The sequence below is a fragment of the Trifolium pratense genome, linkage group LG7 (assembly GCF_020283565.1).
Source record: "Trifolium pratense cultivar HEN17-A07 linkage group LG7, ARS_RC_1.1, whole genome shotgun sequence".
NCBI lineage: Eukaryota > Viridiplantae > Streptophyta > Magnoliopsida > Fabales > Fabaceae > Trifolium > Trifolium pratense.
Window position 1 is genome coordinate 31,182,423 of NC_060065.1, and position 20,597 is coordinate 31,203,019.

General features: G+C 30.4%; 1 protein-coding gene across 1 annotated transcript; it reads right to left on the bottom strand.

Moving 5' to 3' along the window:
- Nucleotides 1-10,661: 10,661 nt before the first annotated feature.
- LOC123898810 (peroxidase A2-like) lies at nucleotides 10,662-14,077 on the bottom strand. The gene is made up of 4 exons (XM_045949823.1): nucleotides 13,803-14,077; nucleotides 13,132-13,323; nucleotides 12,076-12,241; nucleotides 10,662-11,372 (listed from the first exon to the last, which is right to left on the bottom strand). The coding sequence occupies exons 1-4, from the start codon at nucleotides 14,022-14,024 to the stop codon at nucleotides 10,885-10,887; spliced, it is 1,068 nt and encodes a 355-aa protein (XP_045805779.1). The 5' UTR covers nucleotides 14,025-14,077; the 3' UTR covers nucleotides 10,662-10,884.
- Nucleotides 14,078-20,597: the final 6,520 nt, after the last annotated feature.

Genomic DNA, 20,597 nt, shown 5'->3' on the forward strand with positions numbered 1-20,597 from the left:
TTTAATCATTTTTTAGAAAAATTAAAGCTTGTTTGATACTATGATTATTAAAAAAATAAAATACTACCTTCGTCCCTAATTATAAGACCCTGTTTGACAAAAATGTATTGTTCATTTACCTTGTTTTGACCGTATTTTTTTAATAATATATAAATGTAAATATTAGCATATAAAATCTTGTTCAAAGGTGTTGGAAAAGTATAATGTGTGCAAAACAAAATTATTTAATTATGTTAAATGCATTATTTAATTATGTTGTTATGGTTAAATTGTTAAATGAGAAAGATCTTGTTCAATTTATTTTGATGAGTATTTTCAAAATATTAAATTTTTATAATTTTTATTAATAGAAAATTAAAGATATTAGTGATCAAAATTGTGCATTGACGTACGTGCAGTGGTCAAATAGAGTCTTATAATTAGGGACGGAGGTAGTAAATGTCTATGCGAGTATGAGTATAGTTAAGTTGGTAGAGACATCACACACACACACACACATATATGTAGAAGTCGAACCTTGTTACTTCGCTTTTTTTTTAAAATAAAGAAATGCGACTAGATTTAGAGTCTGAGATCGATCCAAATCTGTAGTTGATTTTAACACAGTTTTTCACAATTTTGAATCACAACCACTGATTTTAGATCGGGTGACTGTGATTAATCTGTCACCATAAATCTCAACCACCGATTCAGATTGGACAAGTAATAATACTATTATTGCGTCAACATAGTTACTGCACACAATCATATTCTGACTGAGACATGGCCACTCGAGCTAAAGTATGAGCCACCATGTTAGCTTGTCATTTAATGGAAGAAATAATAGAGCTAAATTCAAATATGCCACTTTGATTTGCATGAATTGCATCAACTACAACTTTGGAGTCACTTTTTGAACACAATGTTGGACCAACATCTAGTGATAGCTTCGCATAAGGCTTCCGATAATGTCATGGCTTCGCCTTCAATTATAGTAAGCTTCTTTCTAATACACATCCAGCTCCAATAAAATTGCCTTGAGAATACACCAGCTCCAACTTGTACGACCAAAGTCTCCATAAATGCTTGCATCAACGTTGCATTTCCACCAACCGATATGTGGCCGTTGCCAATGGACTATGACAGGATATGTGTCAGTAGTAGCAGCATGTTGCGACATTTTGTTAACAACACAACAATATGCCACCATATGTAAGTAAGACACACATCGCAGTTACCACGTATTCATCTTAAAAGGTGAAATATTAATAACTAGTCTACTTGATAAAAAAAAGTGATTTTTATATCTAAATTAATTTTTGAAAGCTATAGTTATTTTACGTTTTGCTTGCTTGTTGCCACGATGAAAACAATTATTTTACAAAAGAATCATAGTGCTTCTGAAACAACTTCTCATTTGAAATAACTTTTAGATTTGTTTTCTTCAAGTCTCATTCTTTTGAAAATTATATCAAAAAAATTAAAACCCCTAAAAACAAGCACACTTTGCAACAATGCATGATATAGTAATTTGGGGAAAAAACTCTAAATTGGCCACTTCAAGAATGAGCAAAATTAGCTTTGTGCATTAACGACCACTTTTATCCTACATCGGCCTCAAGTGTCACAAATAATGTGGTAATCCTATATGATGTTGTCTCTCCCCACTTCCCATGAATCTTTTATCCCCTGAATTTCCAATTTTGTCCTTGAAAAAACTTCGGTTCGTAGAAACCGAAATTTTTTTTGCCTTGAAAACAAATTTCGGTTTCTAAAAACCGAAATTTACTCTGAATTTGCACTAGTAAAAATTCAGTTTCTGCGAACCGAATTTTTCGCAAAATTGGAATATTAGGGGTATAAAAGATTCACGGGAGGTGGGAAGAGAAAACATCATCCTATATAGGAAATGGCAGGCAGGGCCGATCCATGGAAAGTGCAACCATTTTTCATATGGAGTTGGGGAAAATTTCTCAACGCACCCACCCACTTTCTCCCCCACTCCCCAAAAAATTCGGAAAACGTTTTCCGAATTTTTTATAGTGTAAATTTTACACTAAAAAACAGTTCGAAATGTATTTTCCGAATTTTTTTAGGTGCGCTAGGGAGTGGGGGAGAAATGTTGAGGTGCGGTGAGAAATTTTCGGAGTTGGGACTAAAAAATGTTGGACCCATTTTAAGAGTCAATTTTTTCGTAGTAGATATTAAATATTTGATAATAATATAATTATATTAAAAGTCAAGATGTGCTAGAGGGATTCAAACTCATGACAGTGCACATGAAAAGATTTCATTCCACCATTGAACCATCTATTACAATATAAGAAATTTCATTACTATGGAAAAATCAGTTTTGCCCTTGCTTCATAAATTGCCAAGTGGCTTATTGAGGGTAATTGTTGTCCAAAAAACTTTTAACTAAACTATTACAATATAAGAAATTTCATTACTATGGAAAAATCAGTTTTGCCCTTGCTTCATAAATTGCCAAGTGGCTTATTGAGGGTAATTGTTGTCCAAAAAACTTTTAACTAAACTAAATTGATGTGTAACTGAGCCATATGGCTCACTAACTGAGCCAGATTCCAAGTTTGTGAGAGAAAAGCAAACTATTCATCAAGCCATGGTTGCAATTGAACTAAACCAATTGAAAATGAAATATCAACTTTATGTCAAATCAAACTTTTTGTGAAGTAAAAGACAAAACTGATTTCATCAAAACATTTTTCCCTCTATTCATTCAAATTCACAAATTCAAATTCTCCCTTTCCATTCAAATTCAAATTCACAAAATTTCCCACACTTTATAATTTACATTTCATTAATATATTCATCCTCATATTTGAACTCATCACTTCTCTCTTCTTTCTCTCCTCATCTTTACCTACAATTCTATAATAACTTTATTTTGTTGTGTTTTGCAGAAAAATTAAAAGACATTCATCTCTATCTAACAAGAATAAGAAAACAGGTATGAAGATCAAACTCTTTTTTCTATACTCATTGTTCTTCTTCATTATGTTTTTTTTCTTTCACATCATGTTTACTAAATGATTTTTTTTCTTGAACTCATCGCATCCAACTAAGTAAAAGAAGATCAAACTCAGGTATGAAGATCAAACTCATTTTTGCAATATATCACTATTTTTTTGTTATAGTATTCTTATCTTAAGATCATGAACACATTGTTGAATAACTTGCTATTTCTTATTCTCTTTTTATTTCTTTTCATCTATGAGATCTAAAAAAAGTAGTAGAAGAAGACATCCCAGATACATCTATCCTTTTTTATATTCTTTCTTCATTCATTTTTTATATCTTTGTTCTATTTCATCCCAACTCATAAAAGATATTCTCTACTTTGACTCCAAAAAAAATACTTTGTTATGGAACAAAGATCAATTTCCAGAAATATAAAACAAAAAATATGATGTTTTATAAAATAAAACAAAGAACTATTTGATTTTAAACATCCTTTAGAGAGTAAGATCTATCTGATTCATACAAAAACATAAAATCCAAAATATAATGTTATATTAATTTCGTTCTATCTTTTTTAGAAGGAGAAATTAATAACGCGGAAAACAACGGGTAAGCTTTGAATTTGAATTTGATGAGTTTCTTTATTATTTATCACATCTAGAAAAATTATATTAAAAATCAACATTGATCTCATACTAACAATTTTATCTTATGTGTCTCTTTTTCAGAATGCATAAAAGAGTTAAGTTGAAAAATAAAGAAAGAAAACGGAGAAATAAAACACATACTAAGAAAGAACACAGAAAAAGCGGAAGAACTTGAAGAAACAGGTATATCATATAACATTCATGTTATTTATCGTACAATTTTCTATAACATTTTCTATAACATAATTTCATCTTTTATCAAGTTTCAGATTAAAATTAAATACTGTATATATTTAGAAAAAAGATGAGTGAAAAATATATAGATCTACAAATAAAAAGAAAAAAAATATAATGAGAAAAAACATAAACATTACAAACCATGGAAAAGAGAAGAGTTTTGGAATAGTGAAAAATTAATAATAATGAATTTAATTAAGTTTTGAGGGATGAGTAATTTTGGAAGACTGATTTTTGTGGGTCTCAAGAGAACTTTACATATTTTAATATGATTAATATTCAGATTCAGATGCACGGTAAAATAGTACAACTTGCTTGCGCACGTGATAAAAGTAGTTAAATTAGAGGACAATAATTTAATAAATAAATATTAAAATACATTAAAAATATTTCAATAAAAATAAATATTACACAACAAAAAAAGTGGCTTTTTCTTAGAAATGAATTTTCTCAGATCCAAAAAAATAGATGAAACTAACAACAAATTTACTCATAAATGTAGAATAAAACAAAATTATCGGTAAGAAGAAATAATAGTAGATCCAAAACATATCTGATTTTGTTTTCATCTTTTCTTTTGCCTCTAATTCTGCTGTTGTTTTTCCAGCTTTGTCTCTCATCGCACAAGTTGTCATCATTGTACGTGTTTGGATCTGAGCTTTGTGTTTAGAAAAATGGTGTGTTTTTACTAGATCTTGGAGGAACAAGGAAATTTATGAGCTTACTGTAAAAAAAAAGGTAATTTATGAGCTTCGATGAGGGGAATCGGTGTGAGAAGGTGGGTTATGTACTTGAAATTGGAGAATTGGAGGAAGTTGCAGTCTTGTGTGAGTTGAGATCAAAATGAGAGAAATAAAGAAAGTTGTGGCTCAAAATTTCAGATCTAAAAGACAAAGTAGGTTCAATAGAAGAAAAAAAGAGAAATTTAATGGTAAAGGTGGTGGTGTGTTGATTGGGGAAAGGAGACATTTTTTCACATTACATAAAAAAAGAAAGAATGAAAATAGTGGTGAATGGTTAAGTGTATAGATCACCGTGTGACAGATTATGATTAGAAGTGAGAAAAGAAAATTTTCACTTCTCTCTAAAAAGTAACGTACTGTATAAGTACTAATTAATAAATAATTAATAAAAATTGATGTGTTATTAATAAGTAATTCTCATAATTTAGATCTTAGAAGTCAAAAAGGTTCACATAGGAAGAGAGTAACAAAGGAAAAAAATTGTTTGTTTATGCCTTTGTCACATTTACAACCTTTGTGTGATCCTGAATTCATAATGATGTTGCACAAAAATATATTTTAGTATTTTTTAGAAAATAAACCATAGCCTAAATATATTACTATTCAAAAAAATTTAAATATGTGGGACAAAAATAATGCTACTGATTTATACATGGGATAAATTTCAACTGATATATAAATTTTAACTATCGTATACGTAATAATTTATCACTGATAAAAAATTCAAAATAATTATTACATGCGAAACAAGTTATAACTAATAAAAATTTATAAAATATTATTTTATACGGTATAAGTTCTAACTTATATTAATTTCAAATTAACTATCTATACGGAACAAATTCTAATTGGTAAAAATTTCAAATAATTATCAAACGTGAGACAAGTTCTAAATTAAAAAAAAAAAAGAAAAAGAAAACTTGCAATTCCAAATGATTTATACAAATCATACATGGGACAAATTATACTACTCATTCATATAACTCATAACAATCTCAAAATAACAATCATATATATTAAATAAATCATACATTGGACAATTATGCTACTGATTCATGAAACTCATAACAATCTCAAAATAACTATCATATATACTAAATAAATCTTACATTGGATAAATTATTCTATTGATTTATAGAACTTATAACAATTTCAAAATAGCTATAATATATATTAAATAAATCATACATGAGACAAATTATACTACTGACTCATAATACTGATTAAATAATTTCTTTTTTTCAATTTTAATTAGCAAAGTGTTACTTCTAAAAATATCGTGTAACGTTACAAAAGTAAACTTGAAGTATCCACAAAATCGTTCGGAAAATGTCCATGTTGGGGGATGGAAAAACTTTTGTTTTGACAACGGAATAGAATTCGGTGATAGGCTTCGAGTTGAATTCAAACAAGTTTATCCGAATGTTGGTCAAGTTTTTAAGGTTACAACTTAATTTAAAACTTATTTCTGATATGTGCTACCTAAATGTTTCATTATCAGTTTCAATTTTACCTTTACATTGTTCAGTACTTCGACAACATGTTGTAATTCAGTTCAATTAAGTTTCGTCTGTTTAGTGATGTATAAGTTCTAATCGAGTGGTTGAACTTGACATTTTTATCCACAATGTACGCATTTTACTTTGTTTTGATAATAGCGAACATGACTCGGCCAATGATTCTGATGATTATTTTGATAATGATCGTATTTTGAGTTGGAAGCTTAAGGTCAGCAAGGCATATGCTGACAAAAAAAAGCAACAAGTTTTGGTAAGTCATACATGAGACAAATTATGCTACTAATTCAAGATAATAATCATATATACTAAATAAATCATACATGAGACAAATTATGCTACTAATTCATGGAAATCATAACAATCTCAAAATAATAATCATATATACTAAACAAATCATACATGAGACAAATTATGCTACTAATTCATGAAACTCATAACAATCTCAAAATAAATATCATATATACTAAATAAATAATACATGAGACAACATATGCTACTGATTCATGGAACTCATAACAATCTCAAAATAATAATTATATATACTAAATAAATCATACATGAGACAAATTATGCTACTGATTCATGAAACTCATAACAATCTCAAAATAATAATCATATATACAATATAAATTATACATGGGACAAATTATGCTACTGATTCATAGAACTCATAACAATCTCAAAATAATAATCATATATACTAAATAAATCATACATGGGACTAATTATGTTACTAATTCATGGAACGCATAACAATTTCAAGATAATAATCATATATACTAAATAAATCATACATGGAACAAATTATGTTACTGATTCATGGAACTCATAACAATCTCAAAATAACAATCATATATATATACTAAATAAATCATACATGAGACAAATTATGCTACTGATTCATAGAACTCATGACAATCTCAAAATAATAATTGTATATACTAAATATAACTCATAACGTACAATTTTAAATAATTATCATATATACTAAACAAATCATACATGAGACAAATTAAGGTACTGATTCATAGAACTCATAACAATCTCAAAATAACAATCATATATATACTAAGTGTGTGTTTGGTTTAGTGGTGGTTATAATTGAGTTTGGTAGAATTGAGTTTGACAGAATTGATTTTGGTTAAAAGTGAGTTGAGTAGAATTGATTTATGTTTGGATAATTTTATGTAAAAGTGATTCTTATCAATTTATGTTGTTTGGATAGTTTGGATCAAAATTACTTTTAGATGTGTAATGACCAAAATGGGTCTTAATTATTTTTTTTGACGTGGTTTTTTGGTTTACAATTTTGGCGACGATGATCGAACCTAGGACCTCATACATACTACCCAAATCCCTTATTAAAAATATATAATTCATTTATAGGCTTCATTTGGAGCTTCAACTGAACGCACGTTTAAAGCCAAAAAGCACTTTTACTTTTTTAAACCCAAACAACACACTTTGGAAAGAAATCACGTTTCAAGGCTGCAAACGTGCTTATGAGGGCTGCAAACGTGAATCCAAACGCATAATAAATAAATCATACATGAGACAAATTATGCTACTGATTCATAGAACTCATGACAATTTCAAAATAATAATCGTATTTACTAAATAAATATACTAAATAAATCATACATGTGACAAATTATGTTACTAATTCATGGAACGCATAACAATTTCAAGATAATAATCATATATACTAAATAAATCATACATGAGACAAATTATGCTACTAATTCATGGAAATCATAACAATCTCAAAATAATAATCATATATACTAAACAAATCATACATGAGACAAATTATGCTACTAATTCATGAAACTCATAACAATCTCAAAATAAATATCATATATACTAAATAAATAATACATGAGACAACATATGCTACTGATTCATGGAACTCATAACAATCTCAAAATAATAATTATATATACTAAATAAATCATACATGAGACAAATTATGCTACTGATTCATGAAACTCATAACAATCTCAAAATAATAATCATATATACAATATAAATTATACATGGGACAAATTATGCTACTGATTCATAGAACTCATAACAATCTCAAAATAATAATCATATATACTAAATAAATCATACATGGGACTAATTATGTTACTAATTCATGGAACGCATAACAATTTCAAGATAATAATCATATATACTAAATAAATCATACATGGAACAAATTATGTTACTGATTCATGGAACTCATAACAATCTCAAAATAACAATCATATATATACTAAATAAATCATACATGAGACAAATTATGCTACTGATTCATAGAACTCATGACAATCTCAAAATAATAATTGTATATACTAAATATAACTCATAACGTACAATTTTAAATAATTATCATATATACTAAACAAATCATACATGAGACAAATTAAGGTACTGATTCATAGAACTCATAACAATCTCAAAATAACAATCATATATATACTAAGTGTGTGTTTGGTTTAGTGGTGGTTATAATTGAGTTTGGTAGAATTGAGTTTGACAGAATTGATTTTGGTTAAAAGTGAGTTGAGTAGAATTGATTTATGTTTGGATAATTTTATGTAAAAGTGATTCTTATCAATTTATGTTGTTTGGATAGTTTGGATCAAAATTACTTTTAGATGTGTAATGACCAAAATGGGTCTTAATTATTTTTTTTGACGTGGTTTTTTGGTTTACAATTTTGGCGACGATGATCGAACCTAGGACCTCATACATACTACCCAAATCCCTTATTAAAAATATATAATTCATTTATAGGCTTCATTTGGAGCTTCAACTGAACGCACGTTTAAAGCCAAAAAGCACTTTTACTTTTTTAAACCCAAACAACACACTTTGGAAAGAAATCACGTTTCAAGGCTGCAAACGTGCTTATGAGGGCTGCAAACGTGAATCCAAACGCATAATAAATAAATCATACATGAGACAAATTATGCTACTGATTCATAGAACTCATGACAATTTCAAAATAATAATCGTATTTACTAAATAAATATACTAAATAAATCATACATGCGACAAATTATGTTACTAATTCATGGAACGCATAACAATTTCAAGATAATAATCATATATACTAAATAAATCATACATGAGACAAATTATGCTACTAATTCATGGAAATCATAACAATCTCAAAATAATAATCATATATACTAAACAAATTATACATGAGACAAATTATGCTACTAATTCATGAAACTCATAACAATCTCAAAATAAATATCATATATACTAAATAAATTATACATGAGACAACATATGCTACTGATTCATGAAACTCATAACAATCTCAAAATAATAATTATATATACTAAATAAATCATACATGAGACAAATTATGCTACTGATTCATGAAACTCATAACAATCTCAAAATAATAATCATATATACTAAATAAATTATACATGAGACAAATTATGCTACTGATTCATAGAACTCATAACAATCTCAAAATAACTATCATAAATACTAAATAAATTATACATGGGACAAATTATGCTACTGATTCATAGAACTCATAACAATCTCAAAATAATAACCGTATATACTAAATAAATCATACATGGGACATATTATGTTACTAATTCATGGAGCATATAACAATTTCAAAATAATAATCATATATACTAAATAAATCATACATGTAATTATGTTACTAATTCATGGAACGCATAATAATTTCAAGATAATAATCATATATACTAAATAAATCATACATGGAATAAATTATGTTACTGATTCATGGAACTCATAACAATCTCAAAATAACTATCATATATACTAAATAAATCATACATGAGACAAATTATGCTACTCATTCATGGAACGCATAACAATCTCAAAATAATAATCATATATACTAAATAAATCACACATGGGACAAATTATGCTACTGATTAATCGAACTCATAACAATCTCAATAACAATCATATATACTAAATAAATCATACATGAGACAAATTATGCTACCGATTCATGGAACTCATGACAATTTCAAAATAATAATCATATATACTAAATAAATCATACATGGGACAAATTATACTACTGATTCATGGAACTCATAATAATCTCAAAATAATAATCATATATACTAAATAAATCATACATGAGACAAATTATGCTACTGATTCATGGAACTCATAACAATCTCAAATAAATAATCATATATACTAAATAAATCATACATGGGACAAATAATCATATATACTAAATTAATCATATTACTTCATTTATTAATGAATATATACTGATTACTTTTTGAATGTTGATTTAGCAAAGTGTAACTTAAAAAAATATACACGTAACGTTACGACCCGTGCGATAGCACGGGTCTATTACTAGTTACAAATATATCCTTAACAATGAACCTTATATATCTTTGTACAATTTTGACATTAAAAAATTGTTGGTTTTTTACACCAATTGGCATGATTTTTAGATTTTTGTGCACTCATCGATCTCTTTCTTTTGGAAAATAGAAGAACACAAATAGAGCAACCTATTTAGAGAGGGAGAGAGATTGATTTTGAACAATAAATTACACGATTTATTTAGGTTACAAGAAAAATTCACTCATATAACAATAGCATACAACATAAGGATTGAAGTGATAAACAATATCATGAGTTCAATTCCTCCACTTATAAAATAACAACTAACATTTGTCACTATAAAAACATAAATAACCTCTTTATTAGTGGTATTCAATCACAAAGTTTGGTACACAAGTTTTTATAATTTGATTAGATTGAGCTAACCATACCCTCCTCTGGTGATTCTTTGGAGGCCACAATGTTAATATCTACCTTTGTAGATTTTTTGTTAATAAAATTGCATTGTTTTCGTATTTCTCCTTTATTCCCTGTTAGCACACCAATGTTACCCATTTTGATCATAGACACCTTAAAGCTATCAAAGAAAGCATCTTTGTTATTACTGAATTTGTTGACGATGCTAATGGTATCTGCATTAGGTGTTGAGAACAATTCTTGGTCACTCTGAAACAAGCCCTTGCCAATCTTGAGATTAGAGTAATAGTTGTTGTCGAATTTGTTTGGGGTGGTTGGGTCCAAATTTGTGAGGTTAGTGCCAGTTCCATTTTGAGGGCATCTTTTGATAAGTTTTTTTAAATATGTTGTGTTAAGAGTTGGATCGGGTTTGCCAGTATTATTGAAGTTATACAATCGGTTAACAAATAGAGAGCAATGACTCCTACCAAATGTATGCGCCCCTGAAATTGAAACATAATTATATACTCATTAATACCATCATAAGCATATTTTTAATTAAAAAAAATTGTTTGGGAGTCAAGTAGTAAGCTAATAGTTATAGAAGTTGAAAGAGTTATCTCTACTACAAAAGAGTTAAAGCGATGAAGCTCAAACTCCGATGAATAACAAAATATCAACACATGAGTTTAGGTTTTACACATTGTGGGTGTAACAAGTTTTATACTTTTAGGAAATTACCACCAATCATATATTTGACTTTAAAATAGTTAGACTAAAGTCAAAGGTTTTTGTTAATATGACAATGTGATTAATTAATGAAGTCCTTGAAAATTTGTTTAGCTTATATAGAAGAGAATGGTTCAATGAATTACAATGGTATTGGTTTAGCTTATATAGCAATTGGATCAGCTTGTGATCAGTTGTAAAACTGACTTAACAAACTAGAAATTGAAAATACCAAACCAACTAAAAAATTCTAGTTTATAGAAGATAACAAACTAATTGAACTCTTCCAATCACCAACTAACTAATTGTGTATATTCTAATATAAGTCAAACAAAGCTTAATTAAGATGCTCAATTATGAATGATTTGATTTATTACCTTTTGTTTTGTATAATTAATATTTGCAACATTTGCCATGATTTTTTTTTAAAAAAAACATGTATAGATATCATTATAAATATAAGAAAAAAAATGGTACCTGAAAGTGCAACTAAATCAGTAGTGTTGAGGCCTTGAGCAACAAATGCTGCTTTAAGTTGATCTAGTGCGAAGAAAGGAGCCGGAAGATTTTGATTAGCAAGTGTTCGGTTTGCTGTGAGACTATCCCTCCTTCCAAGTGGAACTTTCCAATAAGGACCATATGACTGTCAACATGTGTAATATATATTTTTAAGATAAATAAAACAAAATAAATTAAATCTTTAATATGTTAAAATACTTCTAAGTAAACATTTTTCACTTGCAAACCTAGCAAGAATGAAACTAAATGTAAAGTCCATTGGATTATAATAATAACTATAAATAATATTAATTTCTACGTAAGGATGTCATTATATTATATTAGCTACTAAAATATTTTCAAAAAAATAACTACAAATGTATAGTTCTTTGTTGTTTTTTTGACGAAAATATTATATTAGTATGTATAGTTCTTTGTTTTGGCACAACTGCAAATGTATAATTCTATTTGAAGTCAATTATTAATTGTATTTAGTACAAGCAAAATCTGAAGTTACATTTATAATTGTTTTAGTTAGAATTTAAATCGGTACAGAAATCACATTATATATGTAAAAGTCGGAGTTTGGATCTCGAACACTTCACTTATTCATTTTTAAGCTGGAATTTGTAGCCACTAAACTATTTGACAAAAAAAATCACCATTAATTTTATTTCTCCTTTTTATTTAACTTCTTTTTGAACCCTTTTTTTATAAGCAAAAAAATTATTAATAAAATTTAACAGATACTCAAACCCTTACGACTACAAAGATCTAGACCCAACATCATAGTGGAATGACAACTACCCACCTAGGGTAGTAGAAGATCCACCAAATCATGCGCTCTTTTTGAACCATTTAGTTTAACTTAGCATAAAATAGTTTTCACAAACTTAGCTCAATTGGTAGGAACATCAGAAGTCAGGTTTGAATTTCGGATATTCTATTTATTCATTTTAAAATGTGAAATTCTAACCACTATACTATTTAACAAAAAAAATTCAATATAAAATAAAAATATAGGATGAGACATACAAAAAATGTAGACGCTTCAGCAGCTAAGGCAAGAATATCAGCACAAGAAACCACATCAGGGCAAGCTTTTTCCACTCTTGTCTTGATTTTGTTCACAACATCCAAACCTCTTAAGGAATTATTGTTTGGGAAAGCTTGTTGTTCGCTCACTATTGTATCCGTGTTGTTTAACAAAACTGATGCATCACACCCCTGCAATCACATACACATATATTTAATTTATTTTATAGACTTATGATAATTGATAAGGACATATAATTTGACTAACAAAATTTAATGTGGTTTTTTATTTTTATTTTAAAAAAAATCTAAAATATTAATCTTAAAATTTAGACTATCTAATCTTAATTTAATGATTCAAATGTAGCCAAAAATCTATAGTCATGTCATTCAAAAATAAAACCTATAGTCATGGGATTGTAGCCGCACACAAATTTTTTTTAGCAATTTTTTTAAAATAATTTACAAAAATAGATTATAATTAATGTAAAATATTTTAACTCTATTATTTTTAAATTTACTACATAAAAGTATTTAATTAAGTTGTTTATATAAATGCGCACTCGATGACATTTTGCCGGTTGAGCTAGGACTTATGAGACAAGTTGAAGTTCAAATTAATCCCGATGAAAACAATTATTGACTAGAAATCAAATATGATTAAGACTTACCTGAACAAAACAATCATGAAAATGAAGCCTAACAAGACTGGCAAAAATACGAGGATCCTTTAATGAAGCTTTCCAAACAGCTTTATGGACAATAAATTGCAAATTAGGACAAGTTTTGCTGTAAAACAATGGATCAAGTTGTGCATCTGAGGAGAAGGGTAACCCTCCAAGAACAAATACTACACAACATAGAACTGTTGCTATAAGATGAGCAGAGACCATTTTTATCTCTAAGATTAATTTGAATTTATTCTACTATTAATTGTGAGAATTAACATGTAGTGAACCTTCATTTATAGAGGGACATGTGACCATGGCCTTGTGATTTGTGTGTTATACACGCAAATGACATTGAATAAACATTAAAAAAAAATCTTATTATGTGGATAGGGCAATTTTATTTTATGGGTCATGTTAAGGGCACATGTTAACATTCTCCTTATTTTTGGAACATGTGAGACTTATACGGTGAATTCTCCTTTCTTCAGTGAAATATATGAGTTGGGATTGAACTCATGATAATTTATTTGAGGAGCTCAAATTCTTTACCATTATCGGTGCACATTCGTCCATTCTATAACATACAAATAAGATAATTAGTACCTTGTACTTTGCTCAAACCTATGTTTTCTATTAGATCAATAAGTCACACCATTAGATCAAATAAGCAATGATGTGACTTATTAATCCAATGATAAAAAACAAAAATTAAATTTAAAATATGAGGTGGTGTTAGACTTTTATTTATTTATACGTACAAAGTGGATCACTATCGATAGAGTGTGTCTTACCTTGGTGTTATTGTTGGAATCTCATCTCATATTAAAATAAAGATGAGACTTTTTCACATAGATTCCTTTTTTCCCCACAACTCACAAGTATCTATTTAAGCGTATATATTATGGCTCTTCTTGAAGCAATTCATCTAGCAATCCGTTAAAGTTGGGATTATGTTATTTTTGAGTGTGATTCTCAAATACTAATTAATTCTATTGTTTTCAATAATGTTGGGAATTCTGTATTTTGTTCACTTATTTATAATATTAAGAGATAACTTGGGCAGACCCTTAATCACTTCTAATGGACTATGCATACGGAACGGTGATTTGTCTAACTATGAGGTTAAGTCTATAATGCGGTAAATGAATATAATTAATTAATAATTGCTCACATTTTTGCGAGGACGATTATTTTTTGGACTAGTCACAGTTTTTTTTTTTTTTTTTTGTGGGTTACTACTAATCACTGGTTGATTTGTTCTTGTATTGCACCTTAATCTTAATTTGATCAATGTTGAAATAAGATGAGTTTGTTTGATTAACAAAAGTGTATATATTATGGCAATGGTTGATTAAACAAATTTCCACTTGGCAATGGCAAGTCTGATATATGAGATAGCACTATTTTAGGAAGATATAGCATTGTTATTATACTTTTTTTTTCTAACAAAAGATTATTAGTATTATATTCTTATTATTATTATTATTATTATTATTATTATTATTGGATAGCATTTTTCATTATAAAATTATCCAATTTAATTTTTCGTCTCCATAAAAATAAATCGTACTTTTTAAACAACCATGATATGATATTAGGTTCAAGTGGTTAATGAATCTCCATAAGACGAATTGTTTGGGAGAACTCGAGTTTGATTTCTGGCGTGAAGAATTTTTGGGCAGATTCTACTTATCTCGCGGTCAAACTTTCGATTACCAAGACCCCTTCTCTTGAGAACCAGATGGTCAAAACCCTACAAAATTATTTTTTAAAAAGTTAGTTCTTGCGTGCTATTTGTTATGATTAAGTGATCTTTCTCATTGATCACTAATGATCACCACACATACTTTATATAGGCAATGTGCCATATACAAGCATTGGGCTTAAAGTACAAACACTTGATATTGGGCTTGCATAATTCTAGGCCCAATATACAATATCCAACATATCCTCCCCTAATTGTATAACCCTACAATTACAAAAACAAACAGCAAACTATACAAAAACTAGAGGAAATTGCTAGGCCAAGCTAAGGCAAACACACTAGCAAGCTAAAACAAGAAAACTGCGCGCGCGCCTAGGCCAACAGGCAGGCCTGCAAGCTGGTTAGGCCAGCCAAGCACACAGCCAGCTGCTGCAGGCTACACAGACAACCTGACCAATTCTACAAGCACACTTCACACTATCATTTCACTGTATTCTTCATCCCTAAACCAGCCTTCAATTTGTAGAATGCATCAATCTTCAATGGTTTTGTCATTATATCAGCAAGCTGCTCCTGAGATGGACAGTGCTTGAGCTCAATTGTGCCTTCCTTTGCAAGATTTCTCAAGAAGTGAAATCTAACATCAATATGTTTGCATCTACCATGCATAATTGGATTCTTGGACAACTTTATGGATGAACTATTATCACAGTAGACAACAGTTACCTCTCTTTGTTCAACCTTCAAATGATTCATGACATTTCTTAACCATAATCCTTGGCAAGCACATAGTGAAGCTGCAACATACTCAGCCTCAGTGGTGGACAAAGTTACAATGGGCTGCTTCTTTGAAGACCAAGAGACTGCACCAGTTCCAATCATGAACACATATCCAGAAGTACTCTTCCTATCATCTAAATCTCCAGCATAATCAGAGTCAGACCATCCAACCAATTTGGCTTCATCTGAGTTATGACTGTACATTATTCCATCAGCAAGAGTACCCTTCAAATACCTCATTATTCTTTTAACAGCTGTAACATGAAGCTCAGTAGGTCTATCCATAAATCTAGCAACCAAGCACACAGAGAAAGCTAAGTCAGGCCTGGTAGCTAGCAGATACATCAAGCTACCCACCATCTGCTTGTATTCTCTAGCATCTGCAGCACTTTCATTTTCATTTTTGACAAGCTTGGATCCAGGCACTATAGGACTGCAAACCTCATTACAATGTTCCATGCCAAACCTCTTCAATATCTCAACTGCATATTTGTGCTGATTTATGAATATTCCTTCCTTAGATTGAATAACTTCCACTCCAAGAAAGTACTTCATCTTTCCTAAGTCAGTCATTGCAAACCTCTTTTTCATAGATTCTTTGAATGCTTGTATCATGTGCAAGTCATTTCCAGTGCATATCAAATCATCAACATATAAGCTAACAATCAGAATCTTACCAGTTCTATCATACTTCACAAATAAAGTATGTTCATGAGGACATTTTTCAAACTTCTCATCATTGAAGTACCCTTCAATTTTGCTGTACCATGCTCTTGGAGCCTGTTTCAAACCATAGAGGGCCTTCTTCAATTTATACACACTATTCTTATTTCCCATCTGATATCCAAGAGGTTGCTCAACATAGATGTCTTCAGCTAAGTCACCATGTAAAAAAGCACTTTTTACATCCAATTGAAACACATTCCAGCTCTCTTTTGCAGCAAGAGCAAGGATTGTTCTTATAGTATCCCATCTAGCTACAGGAGCAAAAACCTCATTGTAATCTATTCCATGCTTCTGAGTATATCCCTTAGCAACCAGTCTAGCTTTATGCTTCTCAATTTCACCCTTTTCATTGTACTTAGTCTTGAAAATCCATTTGACTCCAATTGCATTGGATCCTGCAGGTAGGGTTGTCAATTCCCAAGTGTTATTACTTTTAATGGACTCCATCTCCTGATCCATTGCAGTTCTCCATACACCTTGTTTCTCAGCTTCTGCATATGTCTTTGGATCTTCAGCTTGTGTATAAGTAGCCAAGTTGTGCAGATCATCATTATCTAACTCACTACCAGATACATAGTCATTGTGACTAACTGGTGGTCTTCTATTTCTTGGACCTAATGAAGTTGAGGCTTGCACATCAAGATCATCATCTTCAGAGTCATTTGGAGTTTGAATAGGGTTTGAAGGGAGACTTGCATCTGAATCACTTCCACCATCTTCTACATTGTTGTCTAAATCATTGACTGATTCACTATTCTCTTCTTCAGGCTCATCAACAAACTCACTATGTCTCTTGTCTTCTAATTTGTTCCAATCCCACCCTTTCTTTTCTTCAAAAATTACATCTCTGCTGACTAGAATTTTCTTTTTCTCTGGATCATACAGTTTGTAGGCCTTGGATTCATCACTTATTCCAAGATGTATGCATTTAACACTCTTGTTATCCAGCTTAATCCTCTGACTGTCTGGTACATGAACAAATGCCAAGCACCCAAAAACCCTAAAGTGCTGCACATTAGGCTTCTTCCCACTCCAAGCTTCCTGAGGAGTCATGTTTTTAACAGATAGGGTAGGGCTTCTATTCATGACATAAGTAGCCCATTTCACAGCTTCAGGCCAAAACACTTTAGGTACTTTCTTACCAGCTAGCATGCTTCTAACCATATTCATCAATGTTCTATTTTTTCTTTCAGAAACTCCATTTTGCTGTGGAGTGTAAGCAGCAGTTAATTGTCTTTTGATGCCTTGATTGCTACAAAAATCATTGAAAGCAGTGGAGACATATTCACCACCTCTATCAGTTCTCAGACATTGGATAGCACAACCTGATTCTTTTTCAACTAGCACCTTAAATGTTTTGAAAGTATCTAATGCACTAGACTTTTCTTTCAAAAAATAAATCCAAGTCTTCCTTGAGAAATCATCTGTGAAAGTAATGAAGTACCTGTTGCCTCCATTGCTTGTAGGGTTTATGGGACCACATATGTCAGAGTGTACCAGCTCCAACCTCTCATTTGCCCTCCACACAGCTTGCTTAGGAATGACTTCTCTGTGTTGCTTGCCAGTCAAGCAATCTTCACACTTGTACTCAATTTCTTTCAATACTGGTAATCCATCTACCATATTCTTTTTAGCTAGCACATTTAGGCCTTTAACACTCAAATGTGCATATCTATCATGCCATAACTGTGACCAATCCTCTTTTGAAACTGTTAAGCATTTGGGTGAGATAACTGTAGCAGTCAAAGTGTACATCCTGTTACCTGACATCTGTGAGGTGAACAGCAAACCCTTGTCATCATGAAAGATCTTACAGGTATCATTCTTGAAGATGATGGTGACATTCTTCTGTTGAATTTGACCAATGCTTAGAAGGTTGGTCTTTAGGCCTGGAATATAGTACACTTCAGTTATAACATGTACCCTACCATTGATTCTTAGCTTGATATTTCCCTTGCCTACAACATTCATCTTTGAATCATCTCCAAGTTTCACAGTGTCCCTATAATTTTCATCAAATTCATAGAGCCAATTCTTGTTGCCAACCATATGGTTGCTACAACCTGAATCAAGATACCATCTTTCAGTCTCAAATTCCTCACAATCTTTGCCTGTCATAAGAAGGAACTCTTCTTCATAGTCTGCTTCAGCATATTTTGCTTCCTCCCAAGTAGGACATTCATTCTTGTAGTGGCCTAACTGATGACATTTGTAACATTCAACAGTTTCTTTGCTTATTCTTCCTCTGCCACGCCCTCTTGATGAACCATTCCTTCCTCTCCCTCTCCCTGCACCAGAGACTGTGAGAGCTTGTTCATCGTGGTTCACCACTTTCTTGCTTTTCATCTTTTGCTCATGCACTATCAGGCTGGATTGAAGTGCATCTAGAGACATTGTAGTCACATCATTGGACTCTTCTATTGAACAAGTGACATAGTTGAATTTCTCTGGCATAGACCTCAAGATTTTATCAACAATGGTTGCTTGCTCCATTCTTTCACCTTGAGAAGTCATCTTGTTCGCAATTGCCATGATTCTTGCAAAATACTCAGTCACAGTTTCACTTTCACCCATCTCAATTACCTCAAATTCTCTGCGAGAAACTTGAAGCTGAGCTCTCTTCACCTTTGTTGATCCCTTATACTTCAATCTCATTGACTCCCAAATATCCTTTGCAGTATCTTTGGCAAGAATTGTTTCTAAAATGGCACGATCAATAGATTGAAACAGGTAATTCTTTACCTTCATATCAGTAATCTTGCTTGCAGCTGCAGCTTTGACTTGCTCTTCTGTTGCATTTGCAGGCGCAATTGTAATTCCATTCTCTATCAATGACCAATACTCCTTTGATCTCAGCAGGTTTTCCATCAACATTGCCCAGTGATCGTAAAATCCATCAAACCTAGGGATTGAAGGTTTCAGAAAATCTGAATTCTCTGTCATGCTTGATGCGCAAGAAAGATAAAGAACTGATGAATTTGCAGAAAGATGCAGATTGAGTCTGCAAGATCTTTGAAAAACTGAAGAAGAAAGAAGTTTGTTGAAGAAGAAACACTTTGAAAACGGTTGTAACTAACTTTTTGATGGTGGTTTTGCAAAACCACCACTAGGTCCTTGGATCTTTGGTGATGATACCACTTGTTATGATTAAGTGATCTTTCTCATTGATCACTAATGATCACCACACATACTTTATATAGGCAATGTGCCATATACAAGCATTGGGCTTAAAGTACAAACACTTGATATTGGGCTTGCATAATTCTAGGCCCAATATACAATATCCAACACTATTAAGTTAACATATATTTTTATTATTATGAAATAATTTAAATAGAAATTTTTTAAGTGATAAAGTTAACAAAAATCTAAACTTAAAAATTAAATGTTAAACTCTTTTTATTTTTTATTTTATACTATTACCGTAAATTAGTAAAATCCTACACACGCAATCAAACATTATTTAGATGCATCCTTTCGACCAATTAGAACAACTATTATTAGTCATTGAGAGAAAATTAAAGAGGATCCTAATCCATTTTTTGGCAGTATTCTCCATTTCCATTTTTCAATAGAGATAAATT